The sequence below is a fragment of the Dunckerocampus dactyliophorus genome, chromosome 4, assembly GCF_027744805.1.
Source record: "Dunckerocampus dactyliophorus isolate RoL2022-P2 chromosome 4, RoL_Ddac_1.1, whole genome shotgun sequence".
Lineage (NCBI taxonomy): Eukaryota > Metazoa > Chordata > Actinopteri > Syngnathiformes > Syngnathidae > Dunckerocampus > Dunckerocampus dactyliophorus.
The window spans coordinates 30,810,097-30,837,685 of NC_072822.1; the positions used below are offsets into that span (position 1 = coordinate 30,810,097).

The window sequence follows — 27,589 nt, forward strand, 5'->3', positions numbered from 1 at the left end:
GACTCATCTTCTTCTTTAATGTGGGTGGGCTCTGGCTCCTCTTCTTCCTCTTTAAAATGAGGGGGCTGTGGCTCCTCCTGCTCCCAAGTGGCGCTCCCCCCCTGTGACTGAGGGGGACATTCTTCTTGATGATCAATCAGTTGCTGGATGCCTGCAGGACACAAACAGGTATTATTGTGGAAGCTTATTGTGCACAGTAAAAAAAACCAAACAAACAAAAAATGAATTTTTCGATAGTAAAAGCTCAGTCGCCAGAATTCTATCTGAAAAATAAAAGTGGAATAAAAACTGATGGTTGTTTCAATATTTTACTGTAATAAAGTTTCTATGGCAAAGCAGTAAACCTTATTTTACCAGTTATTGAAGATGAAAATCCTGAAATGAAGGGTTTCTCATTAAAGTACACAGAGGTTTACATTGTCAACTTTTATTTTTATGATGAAATATATTTTATGTATGAATTCCCTTCAGCCTACACAAAATGTTTTGCCAATTAACATTGACTTTTATGTATAAGTCAAGTTACATCATGTCATCAGTATTTCAAAAAATGTTCCTCATCCCTTGCAACACACTTTGCTTAACATCTGGCGTGAAAGAATCTCGTTAAGACAGAGACTATTGTGTTATATTTCTTGATATAGTGTATATCTGGGCTATAAGCCATAACCTCTTTTAAGATGTACTTAGAAAGCTTCTGATTCTAGTAGATCAGACAACAGCGCTACCATCTCATGTAGGCCTGTCACGATAATGGATATATCATTTATCGAACGCTTAAAAAAAACAGGTCGATAATTATGAGCGCTCGATAAATTTACACGTACGTGTGTGCTCGTCTTTCTGTGCTACACAAGCTGGATGACAAGAGGGTTCACTCTACATCTGTCTGTGCGCATTGATTCTATCATGGAATGAATGCTCAGAGTGATACCTCTCATTCAGCATCTTTGTGGAGGCGGGGCTACTAGTGAGCCGAGGCAGTCGGAGTCGGCGACACCGGAGGACCAAATTAGCCTTGAGACGGCATATGCTAACTTGAATCAAGGCACAGAAGCGGTAGTTTGTAAGGCGAACGCAGCATCTGCAGTGTGGGAATATTTCGGTTTTAAACAGAATGAACAAGGTGAGCGCATAAACACAGACGAACCGATACGTCGCATTTGTTCGAAAGGAGTCACGAGGAAGCAGGGCAAAATGGTAGTGTGGCTCACTACATTGCAAGAAATGCAACCATTCAATACGGTGGAAAAGCCAACATTTCGGAAAATGTTAGAAATGTTTGATAGACAGTACAACATTTTTTTGGTCTTTTTTTTAAATTATGTTTGTTTAATGTTTTTTATTTATAACCTCCTGACATTCCGATTATAATAAATACTCAAGTAATTAAAGTGTATTGTATTTGATATGATGTACTCGCATTATGCCATAAAAACAATGAAAAAATGGTCGCAGAATTTGTGTCAAGTAAGTGACTGGCTGAAGCTCACGGTACAGTATACTTGAGTACCATCTAGTGGTCCCAAATGTGCATTACACCTCGTGATCTATGAAAAATTGCATTAAAAAATATGACAAAATTATCGTATATCGTCGATATTTGTAGCACAATTTTCGACGAGCAAAATTTGTTATCGTGACAGGCCTAATCTCATGTAACCTCTGTGTTTAAAAGTCACAGTTTTATAAGTCAGTACATCTTTTTAATATAGATGTATTGGGGGTGTCCCGGTACAATCAGCTCATGCAGGTACATTTTGAAATGTTTTAGAACTTTGTATGCATGACCTCAGCATGATGCTTTTTATGTTGAACTTCTTTCCACAAATTGAAAAAAAAACCTACATTAATAGCTAAAATAATACTGACAGTTGTAGCTGCCACTGCTAATCATTTATCTTGATGTGTACTTTTGTAAAGACACATGTAAAATGGATTGCAAATTGCACTAGATTTGTGCTAAATCAACTTCAGTTCTCATGATGCTTAGAGTGCAGAAGTAGGGAGTGGTTTGAATTAGACTCCACCATCACGTTTTGATAGTCATATGCAGTGATCGTGTTTTGATCTGACAAATCTTAAGTAACTGTGATCAATAAAAGTAGAATTACTGCAGCTTCTGCTTGGACATTTAACACAGCGACAGTTGTTAAACTCCGACGAAAAAAGCAGCCACACGTCGGGAGCTTGTGACGCTGGGAACGCAGGGTGCAGAACAAAAGAGGGCTTTTTCTCCGTTGATGATTTGCTGGGAGTTGGTGGCGCTGATTCTCTTCCGCCTTCTCTTTGACTGGACGTCGCCATCTTAGCATAGCAGTGGTTCATCTTCTATCACGTCCTCAATCTTCACTGCCGATAGCACTCCAATACTCTACACTCAACTTCCGTTTCGTAGGCTTTCGAAAAAACAAATTCTTGAGGTATTCGTTGCTATATTGTATGTGAACCGATATAATAGTTTTATCGTAATTCTAAACCTCCGTCGGGAGCTCCGGAAAGCCACAACCACTCACCGCCACCATTTTCTTCTTACTTGTTTACTGGCGCAAGCAACTTTTGGTGCGCATACGTCACAGAGTGTATCTTGAAATGTTATAGCGTTCTAAATTATTTGACTTTCATTATTATAGTTTCTACAATAAATGAATACGTCCTCTGCATGTTCTATTTGCTTCCAATAATACATGTGTTGTAAATTCACTAATTGTACCTTAAATATTTAGTACAGACGCTGGGAGAACTTCATGTTTTTACCACTGATCTGTACTTAAAGAATCTGGATAGCTCATACGTCGCACGCGCCCGTGCAAGCTGCTGAAGCCACAGAGAGGCCATCTTAGCACTCACATCTCGTACGTAGCAGACTACATTGGCACAGCGTACATAGTGTACAAAGCAGATGAAGAGGCTAACAGAACATCTATATTTTACATTAAAAAGCGGGGAGATTCTCCCACTCCTTCAAGTAACGCAACCTTCGTCCCTTAAAGCCATTTGATACGTTATTCTCTATCTTTTGGCTATATTAAATGTACTTTTCCCCTTCCAGTTCTCATCAAAATTCTACTGTGCACCCTGGCTCAGCACTCCCCTATAGCAATGATAGTTTTACTCCTCTAGAAAGAGATTTTCATTTGAACTGCATATCCCATCCCTTTTTTCCACTAAAATCCATGGTCATGATCCTTTACTTTTTATTCTTACTTTCATACAATTCACTATGCTCTCGTCTGTACAAAATATGAATCATAAAAGAGAGTGACTTTGGACAAGTTTTAAAATCATTTAACATTTTGATGATTTTTTTTGTTTGTGTTATGAAATATAAATAAGCTCTTTTCTGATATAGAAATATATTTGAACAAAAACCACAGGAATAATATGTGATATAATATGTAATAATATATAAACATTGTCTCCATATGGGGGTTCATTTAAAATTCGGGTAAACAAAAAAAAACAAACATATTTTTTTATATTTGCAAGCAACCGCAAATGATTTAGTAGTCTAGTGGTGGTTGTTTGTTTACATATCCCCCACAGCCCCCTATGTAAAACCGTTATGACTCAGGTATGGTATGATATCGACAGAATCTTTAAAAATGATCATACCCGAGTCCTTATGACTAAGCTCAAGCACACCTGTTGTGAAGACTAACCTTGCACTTAGTGTGAGTGGGTAACAAACTAACAACACACTTAACAACTCACAAGTTCTGACATAAGTCATTGTCCGAGAAGTGTTTCTTGTGAGTGGTAATATGGCGGCCGCGTGGCTTCACAAGTCACTGACCAATGGCCTCTCTAGATTCTTTTAGTACAGATCAGTGGTTTTTACGCCAGGCAGCTCGTAGGGCAGCTAAGGACCCTAAGCTGTTCTTTTCAGCAGAGACGCTAGATGGGTGAGACTTTGAAACCACCGCAAATGCACGTAAGAGCGTGTAGTACACCATGATGGCAAGCAAGAGAGGTGGGCGGGGCTAAGGCGCACTACAGTGTACAAATGTATTCACTAACTCTGAGCTGAGTGTAAAATAAAGTAACGCGCAGCTTGTACACTTTGATTAAATGAATGAATGCCATTTACAGAATAGAATGAATATATATATACATACATATATATATATATATATATATATACATATATATACATACATATATATATATATATATATATACATATATATATATACATATATATATATATATATATATATATATATATATATATACATATATATATATTCATCATTCACCCGACTAGCGAACGTTCGCGGATACGAACACAAGCCAACTGGTCTATATTTTATTTTATTTTGCCTTGTAGTCGCTCAATCAGTATTTATACTGATACTGTACATGCTTGACCAGTAGAGGGCACAGTGACACTGCTAATGCAGCCTTAGAGCTAATGGGCCCAACAGAGGAAGAGTTAGACGCTGGGGAGATACAGTGTAAAGCTAAATGATACAACCCGGACAGAGCGTGTGATTAAAGTTTATGAAGAGTTAATAGGCCTGCTTAATTCTACACCACCCACAGAAGAAGAGTCTAACGACGACGACCATTTGTCCTTTTTTTCAATATCTCCTCCTCCAACTCCACCACAACAACGATGCTCGACCACTCCTCTTCAGAGGTAAATAACATTTATCATTACGTATTATTATATCACTTTTATTGTTTTTTCATTAATTATCCTCGTTTAATATTACTACTGCATCCAAACTCATATTTACATACATACACATATACTGTATATGTATACATGATATAGGTACATGTAGTACCTATATCATTGGTAATATTACCTTTTCCCCTACTTAAGAACAATTCGACTTAAGAACGGTCGTCTGGAACCAATTGTGTTCGTAAGTTGGGGACCTAGTGTAATTATATATATATATATATATATATTATACACACACATCTATATTTATTGGTTGGGTGGTCTCTTCCTCTCAAACTCGGGTCCTCTACTACGCTTGACGTTATACATATATATATATATATATATATATACACATATATATATATATATATATATATATATCACTGATATTTATACTGATACTTTTTGATTTAACTTTTTCATTAAATTTAATAATTTTGCCTTTGTTAATAATTATCACAATTAAATGATCATAATCATAATTAAATCCAAATAAAACACCTGACAAACATTTTAAGGCAAACAAAATGTATTTGTATCAATACGCTTATTTGTCAACATAAATATACACGTGTAATGTGTAAGTGGATATAATACAACAATATAAGACAATGACCCAATATCAACAATATAATCCCTTTTATTCCATACAATTGTTTTGTAAATCAAAAATCAAAATCAAATCATGTGCTTTGTGATGGGTGACTTGAGTACCCGATTCACTTCATTGAGTGACTCATACAAACAAAAAGTCAGTAAAAGGAATCAAACCCTGACTTAGTCTGGAAATAATTGAACAGTAAGTGACTTCATCAGTTACAGCATTGAGTGATTACAGCATACTGTCAAATAAAATACCTTGAACTATAGGAGACTATCAGTGACTCTGCACTTGTCCGTTCAAAGAGGACTTCCAAGGCAATGTGTCACTACAATTTCCATCCATCTATTTTCTATACCTCTTCTCCTCATTAGTGTCATGGGGGTATGCTGGAGCCTATCCCAGCTGGACTGGACTATCCCTGGACTGGTTGCCAGGCAATCGCAGGGCACATATATACAACCATTCACACTCACATTCATACCTATGGACAATTTAGAGTCACCAATTAACCTAACATGCATGTTTTTGGATGTGGGAGGAAAGTACCTGGAGAACATGCAAACTCCACACAGAAATGCCCAAGGGAGAATCGAACCCAGGTCTTCCCGATCTCCAGACTGTTACTGTTGGCCAACATGCTAACCACTACAATTTGACCAAGTAAAATGTTTTTCTCCTGTGTGTTCTCATGTGTTTCGCCACATGTGCTTTCACAGTGAAGCTTTTGCCACAGTCTGAGCAAGTAAAAGGTTTTTCCCCAGTGTGTGTTCTCATGTGTGATACCATATGTACCTTTTGAGTGAAACTTTTACCACAGTCTGAGCAAGTAAAAGGTTTTTCTCCTGTGTGTGTTCTCATGTGTGATACCATATTTGCCTTTTGAGTGAAACGTTTCAAACAGTTTGAGCAAGGAAAAGGTTTTTCTCCAGTGTGTGTTTTCATATGTGAAACCAAACTTCCCTTTTGAGTGAAACTTTTAGAACACTTTGAGCAAGTAAAAGGTTTTTCTCCTGTGTGCGTTCTCATGTGTGATACCATATTTACCTTTTCAGGGAAACTTTTACCACAGTCTGAGCAACTGAAAGGTTTTTCTCCTGTGTGCTTTCTCATGTGTTTTACCAAAGTTACTTTGTGAGTGAAACTTTTACCACATTCTGAGCAACTAAAAGGTTTTTCCCCAGTGTGTGTTCTCATATGTGATACCATACTTGCCTTTTCAGGGAAACGTTTACCACATTCTGAGCAACTGAAAGGTTTTTCTCCTGTGTGTGTTCTCATGTGGTTTACCAAAGTTACCTTTTGAGTGAAACTTTTACCACATTCAGAGCAAGTAAAAGGTTTTTCTCCTGTGTGTGTTCTCATGTGTGATACCATAATTGCCTTTTGAGTAAAACTTTTACCACATTCAGAACAACTAAAACATTTTTCTCCGGTGTGTGTTCTCATGTGTCGAGTCAAATTACTCTTACAAGAAAATCTTTTATCACAAACTGAGCAGCTGAGCAAATTTTTACTAGTCTTCTTTTTAGAGCATTCAGAGTGTTTGTTGTCAGTGTGAGTCGTCATATCACCTTCACAGTCTGTATCGATGCTCAAACATTCTTGGTTGTAGTCGCTGTCTTTATCTTCAAGAGAGTGTGATGTTGTGTCGTCACTATCTGATAGCGGAGCTAAGAGGTTGTCTGCTTGTGATCCTCCACAGTGGTCTCCATCAGCTTCTGTTCTCATGTGTTGTGGTGATCTGCTGCTTGAAGGCTCTGCGTTTCTCTTCTCACTTGGGCTGTGATGAAGCAGTGAGGACTCAAGTGGTTTGTCTTCATGGGCTTCGGTCTTCACAAAGACAACAGTCAGTGGCAACCTGGTGAGATCAGCCTCTGTTGGCCCAAGAAGACACTGTTCCTCAAGAGTGATTGAGAGTTCTTCCTCTTCCTCTTTAACATAGGCGGTATGTGGCTCCGGCTCCTCCTCTTCCTCTTTAATGTGGGTGGGCTCTGGCTTCTCTTCTTCCTCTTTAAAATTAGGGGGCTGTGGCTTTTCCTGCTCCCAAGTGGAGCTCCCCCTCTGAGGCTGAGGGGGACATTCTTCTTGACGATCAATCAGCTGCTGGATGTCTGCAGGACACAAACGGGAATTATTGTATAGGTATTATATAGTTTTATGTCATACACCTGTATTATGTCTCTTACGCATGACAAGTCAGAAGTCAGGTCCGATTCTGGTCAATCCCTGGGAAGAGTTTCAGTGCAATGCATGAAAATATTTTCAGTTTTAATCAAGGGCTTTTGGTATTTTCATGTCCGTTTTTCGAGGGAAAGGCTTCTTGAGACGTCATCTGTACTTCTGTGAAGAAGGTGTCGGACGTTTTGCTCCTCATCCGAAGAGCTTCGTCAGCGAACTAATAAGTGCTGGTAGCTTAGGCCTTAAATACAGTAAGAGTGGGCGGAATTGGTGTGCCAACACCCTCCTTCTATTGGTTCCTTACACTAAGACTGGGCGGAGTAATCCTGCCATTAGCACCTCCGAACAAAAGGAAGAGTAGTTCCCTGTAGTTGGGTATGAATGACTCTGATACTGGCTCGTTAGCATCTATTGTTCTGGCTTGGCCCTGGCTCTACCTCATTTGCAAGACTAAGAGCTGTGGGTTTTAATCTTTACCTTGCTGTCCTCAAAAGAGTGATTGGTTGCTTTAAGGTGTAGATGTACTGCTGATTGAGGACCACTAGAATTGTCCCTGCGATGTTGATAAAGCCTTTTTTGGAGCATTTGCTTAGTTTCCCCAATGTAGTGCTCTTTGCATTCCTCATCTTTACAGTGGATGGAATAGACCACATTGCTCTGTTTTTGGTTTGGAGCCTTGTCTTTAGGATGCACTAATTTTTGTCTCAGGGTTTGAAATACTGGTTTGAAATAGGTTTGAAATAGATCCTCTGGAGTTTTTCGGAGACCCCCGGAGAGAGTAGGGAAAGAAACCCAAAAACCCACAGAAGCAAAAAGGAGAGGAGTGGTAGTCCCTTATGTAGCGGGGGTCTCCGAAAAACTCCAGAGGATCTTATGGCAACACAAAATTCCAACCTATTTTAAACCAGTAAATACCCTGAGACAAAAACTAGTGTATCCGAAAGACAAGGCTCCAAACCCAAAACAGAGCAATGTGGTCTATTCCATCCACTGTAAAGATGAGGAATGCAAAGAGCACTACATTGGGGAAACTAAGCAAATGCTCCAAAAAAGGCTTTATCAACACCGCAGGGACAATTCTAGTGGTCCTCAATCAATCAGTACAAGAAAACAGATGGTTTGAAAGAGGAGTAAAGGAAGCTATTTTTGTCAAACAACAGAACCCATCATTGAATCGGAATGGTGGTTTGAGGTTTAATTTGGACCCTGTGTTCAGCAGGTTACTGAGACCAAAACCCACAGCTCTTTGTCTTGCAAATGAGGTGGAGCCAAGTCCGAGCCAGAACAATAGATGCTAACGAGCCAGTATCAGAGTCGTTCATACCCAACTACAGGGAGCTACACTTCCCTTTGATCGGAGGTGCTAATGGCAGGAGAGGATTAGACCACAACTCCGCCCAGGCTTAATGTAAGGAACCAATAGGAGGAGGGCGTCGGCACACCAATTCCGCCCACTCTTACTGTATTTAAGTCCTAGGCTACCAGCACTTGTTAGTTCGCTGACGAAGCTCTTCGGATGAGGAGCGAAACGTCCGACACCTTCTTCACAGAAGTACAGATGACGTCTCAAGAAGCCTTTCCCTCGATGGACAACTCCTGTACGACTGAGAGCCTACACAGACGCATGTCCGTTTTTGTCACCAAAACTGGTGTTAACTAATTTGAATATTTATGTGCGCCCCATCCCTGCCCTGCAGTACTTTGTTGTATTTTCCAGGATATGGATACCCATCAAGTTTTCCTTCATAACATTCATGCATTAATATAAACACCATGGTGAATTGGTGACTCTAAATTGTCCATAGGTATGAATGTGAGTGTGAATGGTTGTCTATATGTGCCCTGCGATCGGCTGGCGACCAGTCCAGGGTGTACCCCGCCTGCCGGCCAAAGTCAGCTGGGATAGGCTCCAACAGGCCCCCGGGCCCTTAATTAGGAGAAGCGGCCTAGAAAATGGATGGATGGGCCATAGTTAGTCTATTTAAAAAAACACAAACAATAAAAACTATCATTTTTATATTGTGACGTCATTTTTTTTTTTTTTTTAGGACAGACTATTTTGTTGTATTTCTTTTTGGGCTGTCAAAGTTAACAGATGTTGTAACGGCACTGTTTTTTTGGATACGCGATTAACGTGCGCACATCCTGTTTGACCCTCGACACGCAATGTAGTTTGAGGAAGCAGCAGCGACTGTGGAGCCACAAGCAGGAACAAATATTGAGCGGAAATTGGCAAAGAAAAGGGTATTTTGAATGGCAAATTTAGCTTCAAAGCCCTGGCAGACGGCTCTTGCAACAAGACCAAAGTTATTTGTATTAGGGCTGCAACTAGTGATTATTTTAATAACTGATTAATAGGCCATTTATTTTTCGATTCAGTGATGAATCGGATAAAAAAAACACACATTTTTAATTTCCACGTCTATTCAGAAGTAGAAGAATTGAACTGACAGGGCAAATAAGTGCACAAACAAGGTTATCGCTTGAACATTGTGTTAAAATAATGTTAAATAATAACAAATATAAATGTTTGTCAAACAGCTTCAGTAAAACAATAAATGTACACAAAAACACAATCATGATCATTTTCTTAGTCAATTAAGGTGAAGCTTGTTGTTTCAATTCATGGAGTAATCGGGTAGGTCGTAGAGCAGGGGTCTCCAACGTGGTGCCCCCGGGCACCAGGTAGCCCCCCACGACCACATGAGGTGCCCGCAGGCCTGCTTTTCATTCAGGTTTTCAGTTAATAATGTGAGAACACTAGAAAGAAAAGTATTCTGAAACATAAAATGTGAGTTGTGGATACCAGCATTTTGTGAATGTTTTGGTAAAACAAGCATATTTGCTCTGTTTGGGTTGAAATAAGGTATGAAAATCATTTCTACAAAAATGAGTAGCTCGTGGCCATTTTCATTTTCTAAAAGTAGCTCTCACAAGAAAAAACGTTGGTGACCCCTGCCGTAGAGGGACCAAATTAATATGAAGCAAACACCTACAGTTAGTGGTTGGGTCCGCAACACAACAGAAGAGGCAAAAATGCTCATCACTGGTTTACAAAGTCAAAACTGATGTGTGAATACCTTGTTTTGGCTAAAACAAAGACAACAGGTCTGCTTTCATGGCTGACTCAGGATATTACACAATATTCACATTTGAGAGGCTGAAATCAGAGGATCTTTACATATTTAAATTAAAAATAAATTAAGCGAAAGCAGTGGTTGATTAATTGGGTAATTGATTAACCATCAATTAATCGAGTCATTGTTGCAGCTCTAATTTGTATCTCCCGTCACTGTGACTTGAGTTGTCACGGAGAACGTCGCCTGCCAGAGAGAAGCGAGAAGGTACTGGATCACTGGCGGTATTTTTATGTCATGTATAGAGTGGTACCTTGGCATACAAGTGACGCATACAACTAACAAGTGTTTTTTACATGCGAGCTTAGGTGCTTTTTGCTTTGAACTGCAGGCTAAAATTAGTGCTACGAGCCACTATTTAGGGGTAGGCAAAGCAGAGGACAGCTATTTGGGGGCTTGTATAAATTTGACAATGGTTCAAGTTGAGAATGGATGTAGCATTAGCCGCAATAGCATCAGCAGCGCAGTAGCTAGTCACAGGGAAAAATGTTCCCACATCAGTAAAACATGTGTACATTATTAGCAATCTAAATTACCTTATCTATTTTGTATTTTGTAAAACTCTGACAGGAACAACATCAAATTAAAAGCATGAAATGAATACAGAGCCACCATCCACCAGCGCGGGCCTGGACTCTGCTTTTCAGAGAGGATGTGTACCACAAATATGCACATTGGCACTCAGAAGGTCATCAAATCTTACCTTTATGCACTCCCACAAATTATCAGCATTTTGGAGCAAATATATGGTGAAAAAAAAGGGTAAAAAAAGAAAAAGGGTAAAAATACAGTGTAGTAGCCAAAGTGAGACAAATCACCTCTTGAATAACACATGCAAAAACTGTGGGATATCTAACTGCATTATTTTCTAAATGAAATAATGGCCCATATTTCCAAAATTGATATCCCTTAAATAACATTTGATTCAGTTATCGTTGTAGTTGCGTATTGAATCGTTTAAGACGTTTACATCCCTAATTATTTTATGTATAAAAAGCATTTCCATCTGCGATTAAATGTGATTAACTACGAGTTAACTATGGACAAAAACAATATAACATTATGCTTGAGTGCCCCACAAGAATAACGTCCGTGCGGAAACATGCGAAGCCCGTCAAGGAGAACATTGTAGGGGTTTTTTCCACGCACGTTTTAGAGAGCGTTTGACAGCTTTTTCACGTCCTGTAAGTTATCTTTGTAAGATAAAGACAGCTAGATGCAACTGTTAATGCACATGTCCACCATTATCTAATATAAGTGAAATAAAGACATATGCAAGTGTTAACTCCCACGTCCATCATGAATAGAAGACTTACACAGCGCCCCACTTCATCACTTCATACTTCCACGCCAGCTACATTGTTACATAAAACGTAGTTTAGTCCCTTGTATTAAGTCTAGTAACGTGATGCATGTTTTTGTTATTTCTTATTTTATTGTAGTATTTTAGTACTACATTTCAGTACTATTGTAGTATTGTATTTTATTCTTATTTATTGTAGACTACTATGTAGTCAACACTTTCTTTTCCACTTTTTAATGTTTGCTTCAGCATTTGTTTTTGAGCTGTTTGCAAACACTCGTTGGCTGCAGATGGAACTTTACAACAGCTAGTAAATATGACTCATTGAAATTGGTAAGATGTTTTTGTGAATAAGCCTTTTATAAACACAATGTATTAGTTTAATATTAGTTTACTAGTAGTAGTCTTCTGCTTCTTTGTGTTGAAATCGTTATTTGGGGTATTATATGAAATTATGTTTATGTACAGCATATATCCTATTTATATCAACACTCATGTCATATATCGGACATCGGCTTTTTTCGGTCCCCAATATCGGTAATCAGCTTGCAGTCTCTGAGGCGAGGATCTAATGAGTGACAAGCAGCACTCTTCATCAATCTGCCTCCAACTTACTCTGATTGCGGTTGCCAGATCAGCTTTGCAGGTTGTCATGGACCATTTTCTTTAACTTCCACCACAGATTTTCAATTAAATTGAGATCCAGACTATTTGCAGGCCATGGCTTTGACCTCGTGTGCCTTTTATTTGCTCTACGGCAGTCGTTCTGAATTATTTTCTGTCACTGGGGGACAGAAATGTTTTCACAGCGATTTTTTTTATCTGTACTGTATAGACTGAACTCAAAACTGAAACCAGCAAAATGCAACAAAATGGAGAGCAGTGACGCTTAAAAGCGAATTCAAGGGTCAAATTGTATGCTGAATACAACAAATTCATACTGTCAGGTCTGCACGAACACTGAAAGTCCTCCCTGCCTCTCACGCCTCCCCAACAGTTCACTGCGTCCGCCCCCAAGGGGGCCGGCCCCACTATTTGAGAAGCACTGCTCTATGGCGAGATACATTGTCATCTTGAAAAATGATTTCATCATCCCCAAACATCCTTTCCATTGATGGGATAAGAAAAGTGCCCAAAATGTCAACGTAAACTTGTGCATTTCTTGAAAATGTCATGACAGCCATCTCCCCAGTGCCTTCACCTGGCATGCAGCCCCACACCATCAATGACTGTGGAAATGTGCATGTTTTCTTCAGGTAATAATTTCTTTTTGTGTTTCTTAATGCCAGAAAGTTGCCATTTGAAATGACTTTCGTTGTGTGTCATGTCTGTTATCTGGCTGAAACAGACGGATTACATAAAGCTTAAGTAAGAGGTCAGTGAACATTAAACTTACCTTCAATGTGTGGCACAACTTGAGTCTTGCCAACAGCGTCCAGTTGTTGTCGTTCGTCCCTCTCTCTTGGAGAAACTTCCTGCTCGTACAATGTCACCTGTAGTCTCTTGTTATCTGCAGTTTCCACCTCCGTGTGTCCGAGATGTAATGAGGGAGTCCAGTCCGGATGGCTTTCATCCATTTCATCAGCTGGTCTACCTGAAAAACACACACGCCGATTATTACTTTTAAAACTGTGTACATTTATCACGGTTCTTTCATTCATTCTTGATCTTACAAATAATTTAAAGTGACGTGTTTTAATCCCCTAAACACGGTACTTTGTTTGGTTACCCTCAGCTAGCTTAGCTAATGCTAGCGGCCTACTAAATGCTCGGTGTAAAAGAGCAAAACACATGCTTTGATCCAAACTTACCAGTGTGAAAATGCCGCGAACACACCAGCATGTGTCGGGGGATGGCAACACATATACGGCTTTACATAATACGGCCTTACATGTTCTAATGCATAAATAAAGCTATACTTACATGACAATTCGTTCTTTTCTCCTCCGTGTAGTGCCGCCATGTTGAATTTTGTTCGGAGCTGGGCGCGCAAAGGATCTTGGGATACGGAAGGCAAGATGATCTTACCATTCACATCTCGACTACATTGGCACAGCGTACATAGTGTACAAAGCAGATGAAGAGGCTAACAGAACATCTATATTTTACATTAAAACGCGGGGAGATTCTCCCATTCCTTCAAGTAACGCAACCTTCGTCCCTTAAAAACCATTTGATACGTTATTCTCTATCTTTTGGCTATATTAAATGTACTTTTCCCCTTCCAATTCTCATTGCCTTTGGGGCAAAATTCTACTGTGCACCCTGGCTCAGCACTCCCCTATAGCAATGATAGTTTTACTCCTCTAGAAAGAGATTTTCATTTGAACTGCATATCCCATCCCTTTTTTCCACTAAAATCCATGGTCATGATCCTTTACTTTTTATTCTTACTTTCATACAATTCACTATGCTCTCGTCTGTACAAAATATGAATCATAAAAGAGAGTGACTTTGGACAAGTTTTAAAATCATTTAACATTTTGCTGATTTTTTTGTTTGTGTTATGAAGTAGAAATAAGGTATTTTCTGATATAGAAATATATTTGAACAAAAACCACAGGAATAATATGTGATAACCATAATGTGTAATAACCATAAACACACACACACACACAGAAAAAAACATCAACACTGAAACACAACCATATGCTTTGGGTAAGACAATACGTTGTTTACAATCTCAAACATACGGTATGCATGTTCAGTAATATTATTTCCCAGAACATATCATATGAATGAATCCTTTTACGTCAGTCATTCAGCGGCAAAAAAAAATGTTGTTTATCCAAATGAAGGGTCATGCCGGGTCAATTGTATGCAAACTGGCTTGCTAACTGCACTGTATACAATGCCTGGTAAGCATCATGGAAGCACTGAGATTCTCCCATTCCTTCAAGTAACGCAACCTTCATCCCTTAAAGAAATACATATACAGTGGATGCCCCTACAACGTAAATATCCGTTCCGAGAACCTTTACCTTATCGGGTTTTTACGTTATACGAAGCGTAAAATACATGTAAATAGCCTACTCCTTTCCAAGATCTTCCCAAACTCATCCCCTTGGCACTTCAAAATATTCAAAGTCCACCAAATATAGTGGGAAAATATAAGAAAACGTTAGCATAAACATAGTAGAGTAACATTCCAATATAAAATAAGGTAATAAATAAGATTACTGTAAATGAATAAAACTGAAAAACAAAAACAATCTTACCGTTCACGAGATGTCTTGATCAGGAGCGCAAGTGGAGGCAGGAAGGAGGAGGAGGACTAGCCTGAGTCGAAACGCGACTCAAAGAGTCTAAGAGTCAGCTGGTCTCACAGACAAACACACACGCACTACACGATAATGCTGTGTGCAAAATTTTAATTTGGAACTTAACTTAATTGTTTAAGTTAGTTTAAGGGGGACTACGAAGAGGAAGGAGTTTGAAGGGACAAGCCTGTCTCTCACACAAACTCACGTACTTGCTGTATAACTCAGCCAATGAGATGAGAGCGTAGGCGGTGCCCTGAAAATCAGCCAATGAGAGCGTGAAGCGTCAGAAGGCGTCACCAAGTGTTAGTCTGAACTTGCACCGATTTGAAGCATTAATAAAGTTCCATTCCATTTTCCTCCGCTTATCCGGGTCCGGGTCGCGGGGGCAGCAGTCTCAGTAGGGAAGCCCAGACTTCCCGGTCCCCGACCACCTCCTCCAGCTCCACCGGGAGGACACCGAGGCGTTCCCATTAATAAAGTTGATTGGAAAAAAAAAAGACTTGCACTGACTTGACGCTTTATGTTATATGGAATTTCTTCTGTAATGCGAAGCAAAAACGTTACATAAATTCTTTATGTTAAGTGGAATTTATGTAAAAGGAGGTTTATGTTATGCGAGGTGCTACTGTATCATGATATAACAAAAAAGTACGTACATTTCCTCTTAGCTATTATAGAGCTATAGAAACGTATCAATTCTGGACATACATTTAATCAGAGGAATTTTACACCATCGAAAATATCTGAGATCAACAGTGCAAAACCCTTAAACTATCAATCATAAATCTACATGACGAGGTCAAACGTCATATCTGCTTACATGTAACATACATAAATAAATAGAATAAAACACATCACATGCAGTTACATTTCAATGAAAACAACCATTAGCAGATTGCAATGATGGATTCATCGAGAGGATTCAGCTCGAGTTTTTTTCTAAACGAAGAAATAAACATAGCTTCCTAGCAAATGCTGTGTGTATTTTTTCAGTGGCAAGAAAAAACATAAAATAATTTATGGAACAAAGAAAAGAGGGCTTATAAATTGTCCACTTGCACCATGAAGAGAAAAAAAATGGATTATGTTGGAATTTCTCAAATTTATATCTATCTTAATAACGTTTTTGGGATTGTGTGTGGGTAGGGGGCATATATTGCTTTGTGCCGTAAAATTGACTGACGGATGGCGTAGATTACCCTGCCGAAAATGTTTTCTGTTCCTTTGGGCTTTTCCCTTCAGGGGTCGCCACAGCGAATCAATTGCCTCCATCTAACCCTGTCTTCTGCATCCTCTTCTCTCACACCAACTACCTTCATGTCCTCTTTCACTACATCCATAAACCTCCTCTTTGGTCTTCCTCTAGGCCTCCTGCCTGGCAGTTCAAAACTCAGCATCCTCCTACCGATATATTCCCTATCTCTCCTCTGGACATGTCCAAACCATCTCAGTCTGGCCTCTCTGACTTTATCTCCAAAACCTCTAACATGTGCTGTCCCTCTGATGTACTCATTCCTGATCCTATCCTTCCTGGTCACTCCCAGAGAGAACCTCAGCATCTTCATCTCTGCTACCTCCAGCTCTGTCTCCTGTCTTTTCCTCATTGACACTGTCTCTAGACCAAACAACATCGCTGGTCTCACCACAGTTTTGTACACCTTTCCTTTCATTTTAGCTGAAACTCTTCTATCACACATCACACCTGACACTTTTCTCCACCCGTACCATCCTGCCTGTACACACTTCTTCACCTCTTTTCCACACTCTCCATTGCTCTGGACTGTTGACCCCAAGTACGTAAAATCCTCCACCTTCTTGATCTCTTCTCCCTGTAAGCTCACTCTTCCACTTGGGTCCCTCTCATTCACACACATGTACGCTGTCTTACTGCGGCTAACCTTCATTCCTCTCCTTTCCAGGGCAAACCTCCACCTCTCTAGCTTATATATACACATGTATATATATACTGCTCACAAAAATTAAAGGAACACTTTTTTTATTGGGCCTGGCATGAATTGAATTAAACCTGTCTGATAATTTTCTGGTTGTTTAAGCGACTGAGGGCCTCGTTGATAAATTTCAGCTGTATTGGTATTCCTGGAATTAACAACAGGTGCACTTCACAGAGGCAACGATTAGAAAACCCTCAAAACAAGACTGGTTTTACATGTGGAGGTCATTTAAAGTTTCTCCCTCTTGATCTTTTTTGGCTGGTTTTCCACTCGTGCTGATTTTGGCTTGCGTAATTATCTCTACTGGCAGTATGAGGCGATTCCTTAACCCTACAGAAGTTGCACAGGTTGTCCAACTTCTCCAGGATGGCACATCCACACGTGCTGCAAGAAGGTTTAATGTGTCTCCCAGCACAATCTCCAGAACATGGAGGAGATTTCAGGAGACTGGTGGTTATTCTCAGAGAGCTGCACAGGGCCGTAGAAGGTCCTCAACCCCTCAGCAGGACCGATACCTGCTTGTTTGTGCAAGGCGGAACAGGCTGAGCACTGCTCGTGCCCTACAGAATGACCTCCAGAGGGCCACTGGTGTGAATGTCTCTACCCAAACAATCAGGAACAGACTTCATGAAGGTGGCCTGAGGGCCTGACGTCCTGTAGTGGGCCCTGTGCTCACTGCCCAGAACCGTGGAGCTCGACTGGCATTTGCCACAGACCACCAGAATTGGCAAGTCCGCCACTGGCGCCCTGTACTTTTCACAGACGAGAGCAAGTTCACCCTGAGCACCTGTGATAGACGTGAAAGAGTCTGGAGAAGACAAGGAGAACGTTATGCTGCCTGCAACGTCGTTCAACATGACAGGTTTGGTGGTGGGTCCGTGATGGTCTGGGGAGGCATATCCATGGAGGGACGCACAGACCTCTATTGCCTAGGAAATGGTGCTCTGACTGCCATAAGGTATCGAGATGAAATCCTGGAACCAATTGTCAGACCCTACGCTGGTGCTCCTAATGCACGACAATGCCCGACCTCACGTGGCAAGAGTATGCAGGCAGTACCTGGAGGATGAAGGAACTGAAACAATTGAATGGCCTTCACGATCCCCTGACTTAAACCCAATAGAACATCTCTGGGACATTATGTTTCGGTCCATTAGGCGCTGCCTGGTTGCTCCTCAGACTGTACAACAGCTCAGGGATGCCCTCACACAGATCTGGGAGGAAATGCCACAAGACACCATCCGTCGTCTCATTAGGAGCATGCCGTGACGTTGTCAAGCATGCATACAAGCTCGTGGGGGCCACACAAGATACTGAAAAGCATTTTGAGTTGCAGAAATTAAGATTTGGAAAAAATGGACTAGCCTGCCACATCTTCATTTCACTCTGATTTTATGGTCTACACAATTGAGCCCTCTGTAGGCTGAACACTTTTATTTCCATTAAAAGACTTGGCATCCTTTTGTTCTAAGACACTGCCCTGTCGTTATTTGTATAGATATCCAACTTCATATTGAGATCTGATGTATCTAATGTGTTTCTTTAAAGTGCTCCTTTAATTTTTGTGAGCAGTGTATAAAATCTTCCCTCACCCACCCCCCCATCTCCCCTGGTATATATCACTGATATTTATACTGATACTTTTTGACTTTTTCATTAAATTTAACAATTTTGCCTTTGTTAATAATTATCATAATTAAATGATCATAATCATAATTAAATCCAAATAAAACACCTGACAAACATTTTAAGGCAAACAAAATGTATTTGTATCAATACGCTTATTTGTCAACATAAATATACACGTGTAATGTGTAAGTGGATATAATACAACAATATAAGACAATGACCCAATATCAACAATATAATCCCTTTTATTTCATACAATTGTTTTGTAAATCAAAAATCAAAATCAAATCATGTGCTTTGTGATGGGTGACTTGAGTACCCGATTCACTTCAATGAGTGACTCATACGAACAAAAAGTCAGCAAAGGGAATCAAAATTACTACTTACTCTGGAAATAATTGAACAGTAAGTGACTTCATCAGTTACAGCATTGTGTGATTACAGCATACTGTCAAATAAAATACCTTGAACTATAGGAGACTATCAGTGACTCTGCACTTGTCCGTTCAAAGAGGACTTCCAAGGCAATGTGTCACTACAATTTCCATCCATCCATTTTCTACACTGCTTCTCCTCATTAGGGTCACGGGGGTATGCTGGGGCCTATCCCAGCTGGACTGGACTATCCCTGGACTGGTTGCCAGGCAATGGCAGGGCACATATAGACAGACAACCATTCACACTCACATTCATACCTATGGACAATTTAGAGTCACCAATTAACCTAACATGCATGTTTTTGGATGTGGGAGGAAAGTACCTGGAGAACATGCAAACTCCACACAGAAATGCCCAAGGGAGAATCGAACCCAAGTCTTCCCGATCTCCAGACTGTTACTGTGTTGGCCAACATGCTAACCACAAGAGCACCGTGCTGCCCGTCACTACAATTTGACCAAGTAAAATGTTTTTCTCCTGTGTGTTCTCATGTGCTTCGCCACATGTGCTTTCACAGTGAAGCTTTTACCACAGCCTGAGCAACTAAAAAGGTTTTTCTCCTGTGTGCGTCCTCATGTGGCTTACCAAAGATACCTTTTGAGTGAAACTTTTACCACATTCAGAGCAAGTAAAAGGTTTTTCCCCAGTGTGTGTTCTCATGTGTAATACCATATGTACCTTTTGAGTGAAACTTTTACCACATTCAGAGCAAGTAAAAGGTTTTTCTCCAGTGTGTGTTCTCATGTGTGAAACCAAACTCGCTTTTTGAGTGAAGCTCTTAGAACACTTTGAGCAAGTAAAAGGTTTTTCTCCTGTGTGCGTTCTCATGTGTGATACCATACTTACCTTTTCAGGGAAACTTTTACCACAGTCTGAGCAACTAAAAGGTTTTTCTCCTTTGTGCTTTCTCATGTGTTTTACCAAAGTTACCTTGTGAGTGAAACTTTCACCACATTCTGAGCAACTAAAAGGTTTTTCCCCAGTGTGTGTTCTCATGTGTGATACCATACTTGCCTTTCCAGGGAAACGTTTACCACATTCTGAGCAACTAAAAGGTTTTTCTCCTGTGTGCGTCCTCATGTGGTTTACCAAAGTTACCTTTTGAGTGAAACTTTTACCACATTCAGAGCAAGTAAAAGGTTTTTCCCCAGTGTGTGTTCTCATGTGTGCTACCATACTTGCCTTTTCAGGGAAACGTTTACCACATTCTGAGCAACTAAAAGGTTTTTCTCCTGTGTGCGTCCTGATGTGGTTTACCAAAGTTACCTTTTGAGTGAAACTTTTACCACATTCAGAGCAAGTAAAAGGTTTTTCTCCTGTGTGTGTCCTCATGTGGTTGACCAAAGTTACCTTTTGAGTAAAACCTTTACCACATTCAGAACAACTAAAAGATTTTTCTCCTGTGTGTGTTCTCATGTGTTGAGTCAAATTACTCTTACAAGAAAATCTTTTATCACAAACTGAGCAGCTGAGCAAATTTTTACTAGTCTTTTTAGAGCATTCAGAGTGTTTGTTGTCAGTGTGAGTCGTCATATCACCTTCACAGTCTGTATCGATGCTCAAACATTCTTGGTTGTAGTCGCGGTCTTCATCTTCAAGAGAGTGTGATGTTGTGTCATCACTATCTGATAGTGGAGCTAAGAGGTTGTCTGCTTGTGATCCTCCACAGTGGTCTCCATCAGCTTCTGTTCTCATGTGTTGTGGTGATCTGCTGCTTGAAGGCTCTGCGTTTCTCTTCTCCTCACTTGGGCTGTGATGAAGCAGTGAGGACTCAAGTGGTTTGTCTTCATGGGCTTCGGTCTTCACAAAGACAACAGTCAGTGGCAACCTGGTGAGATCAGCCTCTGTTGGCCCAAGAAGACACTGTTCCTCAAGAGTGATTGAGAGTTCTTCCTCTTCCTCTTTAACATAGAGGGTATGTGGCTCCGGCTCCTCCTCTTCCTCTTTAATGTGGGTGGGCTCTGGCTCCTCTTCTTCCTCTTTAAAATAAGGGGGCTGTGGCTTTTCCTGCTCCCAAGTGGAGCTCCCCCTCTGAGGCTGAGGGGGACATTCTTCTTGACGATCAATCAGCGGCTGGATGTCTGCAGGACACAAACGGGAATTATTGTATATTCTTATTGTGCACATGAAACAAACAAACAAATCTTTTAATAGTAAAAACTACCTTAAAAATAACAGTGGAATAATGGCTGATGGTTGTTTCAATATTTTACTGTTGACTGTTACATAGCAATAACCTTGATTTTACCCGTTACTTAACATGAAAATACTTTTAGAAATGAGGGTTTTTTCTTTAAATTACACAGGGGTTTACGTTGAAATCATTTTTTTTAAATTATGAAACATATTGTGTATAAATTCCCTTCATTAACCATCAACCTTTTTTTTTTATAAGCCAAGTTACATCACGTCATCAATCTAAAGTCTTTCCCCTTCCCTTGTGACACCCTTTGTTTAACATCTGGGGTAAAAGACGTCTCTATATCTCATAGTTTTATGTCATACACCTGTATTATGTCTCTTACGCATGACAAGTCAGAAGTCAGGTCCGATTCTGGTCAATCCCTGGGAAGAGTTTCAGTGCAATGCATGAAAATATTTTCAGTTTTAATCATGGGCTTTTGGTATCTTCATGTCCGTTTTTGTCACCAAAACTGGTGTTAACTAATTTGAATATTTATGTGCGCCCCATCCCTGCCCTGCAGTACTTTGTTGTATTTTCCAGGATATGGATACCCATCAAGTTTTCCTTCATAACATTCATGCATTAATATAAACACCATGGTGAATTGGTGACTCTAAATTGTCCATAGGTATGAATGTGAGTGTGAATGGTTGTCTATATGTGCCCTGCGATCGGCTGGCGACCAGTCCAGGGCGTACCCCGCCTGCCGCCCGAAGTCAGCTGGGATACCTCCAACAGCCCTTAATTAAGAGAAGCGGCCTAGAAAATGGATGGATGGGCCATAGTTAGTCTATTTAAAAAAACACAAACAATAAAAACTATCATTTTTATATTGTGACGTCATTTTTTTTTTTTTTTTTTTAGGACGACTATTTTGTTTTATTTCTTTTTGGGCTGTCAAAGTTAACAGACGTTGTTACGGCAATGTTTTTTTGGACACGCGATTAACGTGCGCACATCCTGTTTGACCCTCGACATGCAATGTAGTTTGAGGAAGTAGCAGCGACTGTGGAGCCACAAGCAGGAACAAATATTGAGCGGAAATTGGCAAAGAAAAGGGTATTTTGAATGGCAAATTTAGCTTCAAAGCCCTGGCAGACGGCTCTTGCAACAAGACCAAAGTTATTTGTATTAGGCTAAAATTAGTGCTACGAGCCACTATTTAGGGGTAGGCAAAGCAGAGGACAGCTATTTCAAGATTCAAGAGTTTTACTGTCATGTGCAAAGTAAAACAGTCAGTTCTACTATGCAATGAAATTCTTATTCTGTTCATTCTCCCAAGAAAAGAAAGAAAACACAAGAAAAATAATAAGAATATAAGAAACATTAATACCAATAAATTAAGCAACAACAACAGAAGAGACATTAATACAGATAAATAATACAAATAAATAAATAAATAAACAAAGTGCTATGAGTGTGTGCGTGTGTTGCGTGCGGCGTGTGAGTGCTTCGTTGAGAAGCCTGATGGCCTGTGGGTAAAAGCTGTTTGCCAGTCTTGTGGTCCTGGACTTCAAACTCCTGTAGCGTCTGCCTGACGGTAGGAGTGTGAATAATGAGTGTTGTGGATGTGTGCTGTCCTTGATGAGGTTGTGTGTTCTGCGTAGGACTCGAGATTTATAAATGTCTTGCAGTGAGGGGAGGGCTGCCCCAACAATGTTCTGTGAGGTCTTGATCACCCGCTGGAGTGCCTTCCTATCACGTGTTGTACAGTTACCGTACCAAACAGTGATGGAGGCGGTAAGGACACTTTCCATAGAGCATCTGTTGAAGCAACTCAGGATTTTGGTGGACATGCCAAATTTCCTCAGTCTCCTCAGGAAGTACAGTCTCCTTTGGGACTTCTTCATAATTTGTTGGGTGTTGTGAGACCAGGTGAGGTCCTCGCTGATGTGTGTGCCAAGGAACTTGAAGGTTCTACCCTCTCCACCTCTGTCTCATCAATAAACTTTTCCCTTGTTCTTGGGTCAATGATCATCTCTTTAGTCTCATCTGTATTGAGAAGGAGATTGTTATCATGACACCAAGCTATGAGGTCCGCCACCTCTCTTCTGTATGATGTTTCAACACCACCAGTGATCAGGCCGATGACTGTAGTGTCATCCGCAAATTTAATGATGCTGGTGTTGTTCTGGGAGGCCACGCAATCGTAGGTGAAGAGCGTGTAGAGGAGCGGACTCAGCACACACCCCTGTGGGGTCCCAGTGCTCACAATTCTTGAGCTGGATGTGCGATTGTGGACTCTGACTGACTGGGGTCTGCCTGTTAGAAAGTTAAACGCCCAGTTACAGAGGGAGGGTGACAGGCCAAGTGTGAGGACCTTATTTGTGAGTTTGTGGGGGCTGACTGTATAGTCTATAAATAGCATTGTGACATATGTGTCCAGGCCCTGTAGGTGAGAAAGGGCTGTGTGGATGGCAGTGTTGACTGCATCATCCGTGGACCGGTTCTGGCGATATGCAAACTGTAGAGGGTCCACAGTTGCCGGGATGCTCTTTTTGATGTGGGTCAAGACTATTCTTTCAAAGCATTTCATTACAATAGGAGTGAGTGCTATAGGGCGATAGTCATTCAAGCAGGTCACGTTGCTCTTCTTGGGTACGGGCACTATGGTGGTGGACTTAAAGCAGGTCGGTACAGATGCTTGTGCAAGCGACAGGTTAAATATGTCAGCAAGCACATCAGCTAGCTCTGATGAGCAAACCCGAAGTGCACGGCCTGAGATGTTGTCTGCGTCTGCTGCTTTTCGTGGGTTTGTTTTGTTCAGAACCCTGCGCACATCAGCTGATGTCACCATGAGAGGTGAGTCCTGTGTGCTCCCCAGGTTCAGCCACCCTCTCTGCTCATCAGGAGTTTGGGTGTCAAAGCGGGCATAGAACTCATTCAGCTCATCTGGAAGTGTGGTTTGGCTGGACGTGGCTACGCTACTCCGCTGTCGATAGTCTGTGATGTGCTGGAGCCCCGCCCACATGCGCCGAGGGTCTGAGATGGAATAGTAGCCCTCCAGCTTCTGTCTGTACTGTCTTTTGGCCTCTCGTATGGACCTCCTCAGGTCATATCTGGCCTTTTTGTAGTCCTCAGCGGTGCCCATGACAAATGCAGTCGAACAAGCACGTAGCTTAGCCCTTACATCACAGTTCATCCACGGTTTTTGATTAAGGTATTTTCTGTATTACTTGGGGGTGTTTTTTGGTATTTGGGGGCTTGTATAAATTTGACAATGGTTCAAGTTGAGAATGGATGTAGCATTAGCCGCAATAGCATCAGCAGCGCAGTAGCTAGTCACAGGGAAAAATGTTCCCCACATCAGTAAAACATGTGTACATTATTAGCAATCTAAATTATCTTATCTATTTTGTATTGTGTAAAACTCTGACAGGAACAACATCAAATTAAAAGCATGAAATGAATACAGAGCCACCATCCACCAGCGCCGGCCTGGACTCTGCTTTTCAGAGAGGATGTGTACCACAAATATGCACATTGGCACTCAGAAGGTCATCAAATCTTACCTTTATGCACTCCCACAAATTATCAGCATTTTGGAGCAAATATATGGTGAAAGAAAAAGGGTAAAAAAAGAAAAAGGGTAAAAATACAGTGTAGTAGCCAAAGTGAGACAAATCACCTCTTGAATAACACATGCAAAAACTGTGGGATATCTAACTGCATTATTTTCTAAATGAAATAATGGCCCATATTTCCAAAATTGATATCCTTTAAATAACATTTGATTCAGTTATCGTTGTAGTTGCGTATTGAATTGTTTAAGACGTTTACATCCCTAATTATTTTATGTATAAAAAGCATTTCCATCTGCGATTAAATGTGATTAACTACGAGTTAACTATGGACAAAAACAATATAACATTACGCTTGAGTGCCCCACAAGAATAACGTCCGTGCGGAAACATGCGAGGCCCGTCAAGGAGAACATTGTAGGGTTTTTTTTACACGCACGTTTTAGAGAGCGTTTGACAGCTTTTTCACGTCCTGTAAGTTATCTTTGTAAGATAAAGACAGCTAGATGCAACTGTTAATGCACATGTCCACCATTATCTAATATAAGTGAAATAAAGACATATGCAAGTGTTAACTCCCACGTCCATCATGAATAGAAGACTTACACAGCGCCCCACTTCATCACTTCATACTTCCACGCCAGCTACATTGTTACATAAAACGTAGTTTAGTCCCTTGTATTAAGTCTAGTAACGTGATGCATGTTTTTGTTATTGTAGTATTTTAGTACTACATTTTAGTACTATTGTAGTATTGTATTTTATTCTTATTTATTGTAGACTACTATGTAGTCAACATTTTCTTTTCCACTTTTTAATGTTTGCTTCAGCATTTGTTTTTGAGCTGTTTGCAAACACTCGTTGGCTGCAGATGGAACTTTACAACAGCTAGTAAATATGACTCATTGAAATTGGTAAGATGTTTTTGTGAATAAGCCTTTTATAAACACAATGTATTAGTTTAATATTAGTTTACTAGTAGTAGTCTTCTGCTTCTTTGTGTTGAAATCGTTATTTGGGGTATTATATGAATTTATGTTTATGTACAGCATATATCCTATTTATATCAACACTCATGTCATATATCGGACATCGGCTTTTTTCGGTCCCCAATATCGGTAATCAGCTTGCAGTCTCTGAGGCGAGGATCTAATGAGTGACAAGCAGCACTCTTCATCAATCTGCCTCCAACTTACTCTGATTGCGGTTGCCAGATCAGCTTTGCAGGTTGTCATGGACCATTTTCTTTAACTTCCACCACAGATTTTCAATTAAATTGAGATCCAGACTATTTGCAGGCCATGGCTTTGACCTCGTGTGCCTTTTATTTGCTCTACGGCAGTCGTTCTGAATTATTTTCTGTCACTGGGGGACAGAAATGTTTTCACAGCGATTTTTTTTATCTGTGCTGTACAGACTGAACTAGAAACTGAAACCAGCAAAATGCAACAAAATGGAGAGCAGTGACGCTTAAAAGCGAATTCAAGGGTCAAATTGTATGCTGAATACAACAAATTCATACTGTCAGGTCTGCACGAACACTGAAAGTCCTCCCTGCCTCTCACGCCTCCCCAACAGTTCACTGCGTCCGCCCCCAAGGGGGCCCGCCCCACTATTTGAGAAGCACTGCTCTATGGCGAGATACATTGTCATCTTGAAAAATGATTTCATCATCCCCAAACATCCTTTCCATTGATGGGATAAGAAAAGTGGCCAAAATGTCAACGTAAACTTGTGCATTTCTTGAAAATGTCATGACAGCCATCTCCCCAGTGCCTTCACCTGGCATGCAGCCCCACACCATCAATGACTGTGGAAATGTGCATGTTTTCTTCAGGCAATAATGTCTTTTTGTGTTTCTTAATGCCAGAAAGTTGCCATTTGAAATGACTTTCGTTGTGTGTCATGTCTGTTATCTGGCTGAAACAGACGGATTACATAAAGCTTAAGTAAGAGGTCAGTGAACATTAAACTTACCTTCAATGTGTGGCACAACTTGAGTCTTGCCAACAGCGTCCAGTTGTTGTCGTTCGTCCCTCTCTCTTGGAGAAACTTCCTGCTCGTACAATGTCACCTGTAGTCTCTTGTTATCTGCAGCTTCCACCTCCGTGTGTCCGAGATGTAATGAGGGAGTCCAGTCCGGATGGCTTTCATCCATTTCATCAGCTGGTCTACCTGAAAAACACACACGCCGATTATTACTTTTAAAACTGTGTACATTTATCACGGTTCTTTCATTCATTCTTGATCTTACAAATAATTTAAAGTGACGTGTTTTAATCCCCTAAACACGGTACTTTGTTTGGTTACCCTCAGCTAGCTTAGCTAATGCTAGCGGCCTACTAAATGCTCGGTGTAAAAGAGCAAAACACATGCTTTGATCCAAACTTACCAGTGTGAAAATGCCGCGAACACACCAGCATGTGTCGGGGGATGGCAACACATATACGGCTTTACATAATACGGCCTTACATGTTCTAATGCATAAATAAAGCTATACTTACATGACAATTCGTTCTTTTCTCCTCCGTGTAGTGCCGCCATGTTGAATTTTGTTCGGAGCTGGGCGCGCAAAGGATCTTGGGATACGGAAGGCAAGATGATCTTACCATTCACATCTCGACTACATTGGCACAGCGTACATAGTGTACAAAGCAGATGAAGAGGCTAACAGAACATCTATATTTTACATTAAAACGCGGGG

The 27,589-nt window shown here is 40.5% G+C and overlaps 2 protein-coding genes across 4 annotated transcripts in view; one reads left to right on the forward strand and one right to left on the reverse strand.

Moving 5' to 3' along the window:
- The window catches only part of LOC129179198 (oocyte zinc finger protein XlCOF6.1-like), a 147,839-nt gene that overhangs the window by 42,805 nt on the left and 77,445 nt on the right, over positions 1-27,589 (forward strand). The gene's annotated exons all lie outside the window — the stretch shown is intronic.
- LOC129179212 (gastrula zinc finger protein XlCGF57.1-like) lies at positions 5,193-27,456 on the reverse strand. Of its 3 annotated transcripts, none has more exons than XM_054772151.1 (3): positions 27,390-27,456; positions 26,863-27,060; positions 5,193-7,390 (listed from the first exon to the last, which is right to left on the reverse strand). In XM_054772151.1, exons 1-3 carry the CDS (start codon positions 27,427-27,429, stop codon positions 5,925-5,927), a joined length of 1,704 nt encoding a protein of 567 aa, XP_054628126.1. In that variant the 5' UTR covers positions 27,430-27,456; the 3' UTR covers positions 5,193-5,924. The 3 variants fall into 3 exon arrangements, with proteins under 3 accessions (XP_054628126.1, XP_054628125.1, XP_054628124.1); XM_054772150.1 differs by lacking the exons at positions 26,863-27,060; positions 27,390-27,456 and adding exons at positions 13,294-13,491; positions 13,821-13,879; XM_054772149.1 differs by lacking the exon at positions 5,193-7,390 and adding an exon at positions 18,899-21,260.